The sequence below is a fragment of the Rhinolophus ferrumequinum genome, chromosome 11 (genome assembly GCF_004115265.2).
Source record: "Rhinolophus ferrumequinum isolate MPI-CBG mRhiFer1 chromosome 11, mRhiFer1_v1.p, whole genome shotgun sequence".
Classification (NCBI taxonomy): Eukaryota; Metazoa; Chordata; class Mammalia; order Chiroptera; family Rhinolophidae; genus Rhinolophus; species Rhinolophus ferrumequinum.
Window position 1 is genome coordinate 12,764,794 of NC_046294.1, and position 5,743 is coordinate 12,770,536.

Sequence of the window (5,743 nt, forward strand, 5' to 3'; positions counted from 1 at the left end):
GTGTTTACAAAAGTCCCTCCTGTCTATAATCATGACAAAGACATATCTGGGCGGCAATGTGAGTTATCTTCAAGAACTTACAATCTTTCTTTCCAACACACACACCCACCTCAAAAGAATTCAGAATGCAAACTAATCCAAGAATTTATTATATATTAGAATAGAACGTTTAATAAACTCAAGAGTTCATTAATAAAAATTGTTCCTTTTCAGGTAATGTAATTAACCATCACATGAAACACATGGAGAATAGGAATAATGTGACAGAGTTTCTTGTACTGGGGCTTACAGACACTCCAAAGATGCAGAAAATCAGATTTGTTGTGTTTTTTGTCATCACTGTGGTTGGAAATGTGCTCACCGTGGTCAGAATCAATGTCAGCCCATCCCTGGGCTCCCCCATGTCTATCTCTCCTTCACTTATGACTGCTATTTCTGTCAATACCCCCAAACTGACCATAGACTCACTTCATGAAAAGAAGACCACTCTGTTCAACAGATGCATGACCCAAATCTCTGGGGAACATTCTTTGGAGGTTCAGAGGGCATCCAGCTTACTGTGATGGCTTTTGATCATTATGTGGCCATCTGCAAGCCCTTGCACTACACAACCATCATGAATCGGCACTACATCTACAAGTCTTTGCACTACACAACCATCGGGGTGCGGGGCCTGCTCATGGGAGTGGTATGGTTGGGGGGTTTTCTTCATGCAACCATACAGGTCTCCTCATCTTCAGATTACCCTTCTGTGGCCCTAACATCACAGATCACTTTATCTGTGATCTGAACCCTTTGCTCAATCTGACCTGCACTGATACCCACGCCCTACGGCTCTTTGTGGCTGCCAACAGTGGTTCCATCTGTCTGTCAAACTTCCTCCACTTCGATGGCCTCCTGTGTGGTCATTCTACGCTGCCTGAGGACCCACAGCTTGGAGGAGAGACATAAAGCCATTTCCACCCGTGTCTCCCACATCACAGTGGTCATCTTATTTTTTGTGCCTGGCATATTTGTGTATATGAGACCCGCAGCTACTTTATCAACTGATGAAGCAGTTGCTGTATTCTGAACTATTATAACTCCCATGCTAAATCCTTTCATTTACACCTTGAGAAATGCCCAGATGAAAAATACCATTAGGATATTGTGTAGTAGGAAATCTGTTTCAGGTGACAAATAAATGAGCTGGATTCCAAACTTGATTCAACTGAGGCAAAGATCAAAAGCACATTTTGGATGATCTCAGGAAGAAACACTTAGCGGATGAAGAAAAATTATTGCTATAAATCATAGATCCTGCCTTGAGGAAAGCAGAAATGGGTGCAAGGAAAGAGAGAAAAGCATAACCCAGGACCACTCTTTGTATATTTAAGAATACTACCAAATTAGGGTTTAGTTTTACTAGCTTCGATCATGTCCATGGATTCATAGGCTTTCCTTCTAAAAACAAACTAAAGAAATAATACAATTTCTTGTTATTGAACAGTAATTTCCATAAGAATCCAAGGAGGTAGGCACTGCTATTATCACCATTTTATAGATGAGAAAATTGACAGAAAGAGAAGGAAGGTACCAAAACAGAAATATTGGAAAGAGAGTAACCAGAATGGACTGATTTCCCAGATCAAGCATTTAACTGCTGTTAACTGCCAGTTAATGGTGATAGAAAGATCAGATAACCATACTAGTTACTATTTATTGAGCTAGGGACTATGCTGGACTCACATATATATTAGTTTATTATCTATAACTAAAAATTTAATAATGTTTAATAACTGTGCTTGTTTTTATATATAACGATTGTCACATGTTGCCTGTAACATTATGGTATGTAACTACTTTAGGGCTATGAATGCATCAGCCATCTAAGTTCTGATGGGTAGGAAATGAAGGTTATACCATCTTTCCAAATTTCCTTGCACATTATAGAATCATTTTGTATTGCTCAGATCATTCATCTTATGCTGATAATCCATCAGAAGGAGTAATGATTCAAATAAAAGAACATTTTGATGTCATAGAGGAATTTTTGCTTATTAAATGTACAGCCATACTCTATAAAGCATTTGCCTGCTATATAACAATAGTTCTTACAAGGTAGCACAATGTTTGGTACATGATAAATATTGAATGAATGAATGAACGAATGTCTAAAGGAAGATAAATTCAATAAAATGAAGAGCAAAACAGTAGTATTAGAGGCTAGTGAATTCTTTCCTACAATTATCTGTTTCAACTCTAAGGAGAACTCTGGTGAAGCCTCTTAAGGAACTACAATTTGCTTTTACTCCTGCTTAAACAGAGGATGACAAGGAAATTGAAACTACAATTCTCAGCATATAAGCGAATAGTTGACCTTGATATTTACCCTGCTCTCAATAAGATTTTACTATCATATGAATATGACCTGAGCTGTGTATGTTATAATTCTCTGTTAATCAGTTTACTTTTTTGTAACATTTCATTATTAGAAGCTGTTTTAAAAAATGTATGTCTCCATCTATACACAAAGCAATTTCAGGATAAATATATTGCTTTCCCTTCGGTCCTTCATTCATTCATCAACAAATATTTTTGAGCCCAAGGTATGTATTAGGCATGTTGATAGTTGCTGCGGCTTCCATGATGAATAAAAAGAAATTATGTTACTGCCTGCTCAGAGCTTAAGAGCCACTGAAAATCTCCCAAGAGAGAGAAAATTACAACACAGTGTTATAAGAAATAAAACAGGGGAAGCACAGAGTACTATAAACCCACATCAGAGGGATACACAACAAAGACATGCAGGGTCACCAAAAGATTTCTAGATGAAAGGCATCAAAAACAGGACCCAATGGATGAAAAGGAGTCAGCTGACAGAGTGAATAGGTATCAGGTTGGAGGAGAGTGCCCTAGGAGATGGACTACATAACAAAGGCCACGAGGTGAAAAGATCATGCAGAAAACCTAATCAATTCAACTGAGCCTGGGTTATTAATTCATCCCTTCATTAAACAATTATTTACTGAACCTCCTACTGAGTGCTAGGCACTGAGTTTGGGAAGGGTAAATGGCAAGACATGAAGCTGGAGAGACAAGAATAGAGAAGATTGAAAAGGGTTTCATAATTGTGTTAAGGCTCAATGCTCAGTGCCATGGAGAAAATATTGAAAGGTGTTTTTAGGCTGACGAGTGATGCAGTTAGATTTGAGGTTTAGAACGATAACTCTAGTTACAGTATGGGAAATGGATTGAAGGGGACAATACTGACAGCAGGAGAGCTGTTAAGAAATTACAGTAATGATTTGGGTGTGAGAGGATGGAGGCCCAAACTTTGATGGTGCAGTTAGGATGCAGAGTTTGGTAGACTGCTGCATCCAGCTCTAGTCCCCTTCACCGGGCCAGTGCACCCATGTTCCCTGCTACTGTGTGCATGGGCTGCTAACAGCTCAGGGCCCCATTATACCAGAACCTACCAGTGGCCAATGAATGACGAGAGCCTTGGTCCACCTGCACCCAAGAGGGTTGTTCCCTGCTTAGCAATCCAGGCCACAGCTCCTTGTTCACCAGCTTCAGCCTACCAGCACCCCAGAGGGAAGCTCCCAGCTTGCCAGTCCCTTTCTTGCATGACGGTCTCTCTATTCAGCTACCATGAACTAGTTCTGGCCCTAAGCAACCAATTGAGCTTCACCATCCAATGAGCAATTACTACACCTTCCCCAAAAGATTGGAATCCCAGTAGTGACCTCTTCTCAATGTTACATGATAACATTATTTTAATACCAGTCCAATGTTCTCGGTTCATACCATGTAGCTTCTAAAGATATTACAGATTTCCAAGTAAAAGATAAACATTTATTTATTAAGAAGCAGTAAATTATGATGACAAGAGTTGGGATGGGAGACAGTACGTCTGGATTGCAGTCATAAGCTTTGCTCTGTTCTTAAGTGGCTGTCTGCAAGTATTGTCCAACCCCTTGTCAGCGTTGATGTCTTCATCTATAGATCGAGAGGCTTACACTAGATTACCTCCATTACTTCTATTTGTAATGCTCAATGATTCTGTTTAATCATTACTGGAAGTCACTTTTTTCCTCCACAGATTCCTTATAGCAGTTTTTACATCAGCATTTCTGAGGGTGTAGATTAAGGGATTTAACATAGGGGCCACCATAGTGTAAAACACAGCCACAGCTTTATCAATGGGCAGCGTGGTTACTGGGCGGAGATATACAAACATGCAGGGCACAAAGAACAAGACGACCACAGTGATGTGAGCCACACAGGTGGAGAGGGCTTTGTGCCTCCCCTCCAGGCTGTAAGTCCTTAGGGAGCGCAAGATGACCACATAGGACACCACCAAGAGGAGGAAGGTTAACAAGCAGATGAACCCACTGTTGGCAGCAACAAAGAGACCGAGGGTATGAGTGTCCATGCAGACAAGTTTCAACAAAGGGTACAAGTCACACATGAAATGATCTATGACATTGGGGCCACAGAAGGGCAGCCAGACGATGAAAAGAATCTGAACAGTTGCGTGGAGAAATCCTCCAGTCCAGGCCACTCCCACAAGGAGGCCACACACCTGTTGGCTCATGATGGCCGTGTAGTGCAGAGGTTTGCAGATGGCCACATAGCGGTCATAGGCCATCACTGTCAGCAGGATGATCTCAGCAGCACCAAAAATGTGTTCTGCATAGACTTGAGCCATACATCCATTGAAGGAGATAATTTTCTTCTCGTGAATAGAGTCCACAATCAGCTTAGGAGCTGAAGAAGAAGAATAAATTGTGTCTATCAGGGAGAGGTGGGTCAGGAAGAAGTACATGGGGGCGTTCAGAGCCCGGCTGGTGGTGATGGTAATCAAAATAAGCAGGTTGCCTGAGAATGTTACCACGTATAGAACCAAAAATACTGGAAACACCACATATTGCATTTGGTGGTTCTGTGTAAGACCTATTAAAATGAATTCAGTCACATTCCTTTTATTCTCCATCTGTGTGTTGTAGGTAATAAAAACTCCAGGAAGGAATGCCTTACCAAAAAAAAAAAAAAAAAAAAAAAAGGAATTTACATCATTGATACTAATAGTCAATAAGTCAAACCTGTACAATCAACCTGTTAAGTTTAATGCAAAGTCCATTTCCATTTAGTTGATGAGGAATACACCTGCTATTTGGTTACGTTTAAGATAGTATTTCAAACTAAGTTTTGCCATTATTGATTTTCATTTTTTCTGGATCTCAGATTCCCTTATTCCCTGTATCTTAGTGTATTCCTAAAGTACAAAGACAGTAAAGGGTAAGATGAAGTGTCCCTCTTATATGAGGGCAACGTACATCATGAGGTACATGGAAAGGAACCCTCTTCCAGATGATCCCACAAATGCTTCACTGAGACGCTAGCCTTAGAGTGCCAAGCCCCCGCATAGTGGACTCCCTTCTGGATAGCCCACTGCATCAGAGAATCCTTCCAGGCACAAGGACCCGTGAGAAGAAGGGTGTGAGCATTTCTAATGGCCACCTCTTCTCTAGAGGAGATGGCCCTTGGGAGAACCAACATCTGACTACTAATACGTTTGTATAACTTCCTGAAGGTCTGTGCCAAAGGTCAGATTTCATGATCAAAATCAGACAGAAAACCACACACTTGACTCATTGATCATCACTATTTCACTTACTACTTCAGTTTCTTGCAAATTATGAAGTACCGGGAATATATTTTTAAAACACTTCTCTTTTACAATTTTCATCTTCCTCCT

General features: G+C 40.5%; 1 protein-coding gene and 1 pseudogene across 1 annotated transcript; one reads left to right on the top strand and one right to left on the bottom strand.

Annotated features, from left to right (window-relative positions):
• Positions 1-242: 242 nt before the first annotated feature.
• Positions 243-1,183, top strand: LOC117029914 (olfactory receptor 4C46-like; annotated as a pseudogene).
• A 2,865-nt stretch (positions 1,184-4,048) lies between these two features.
• Positions 4,049-4,978, bottom strand: LOC117030697 (olfactory receptor 4C12-like). Its single transcript, XM_033120902.1, has one exon. The coding sequence runs from the start codon at positions 4,976-4,978 to the stop codon at positions 4,049-4,051; it is 930 nt and encodes a 309-aa protein (XP_032976793.1).
• Between the last annotated feature and the right edge of the window lie 765 nt (positions 4,979-5,743).

Bases quoted from the DNA above. Each gene is read 5' to 3' on its own strand.
- LOC117030697 (XM_033120902.1), bottom strand. From the start codon at position 4,978: ATGGAGAATAAAAGGAATGTGACTGAATTCATTTTAATAGGTCTTACA.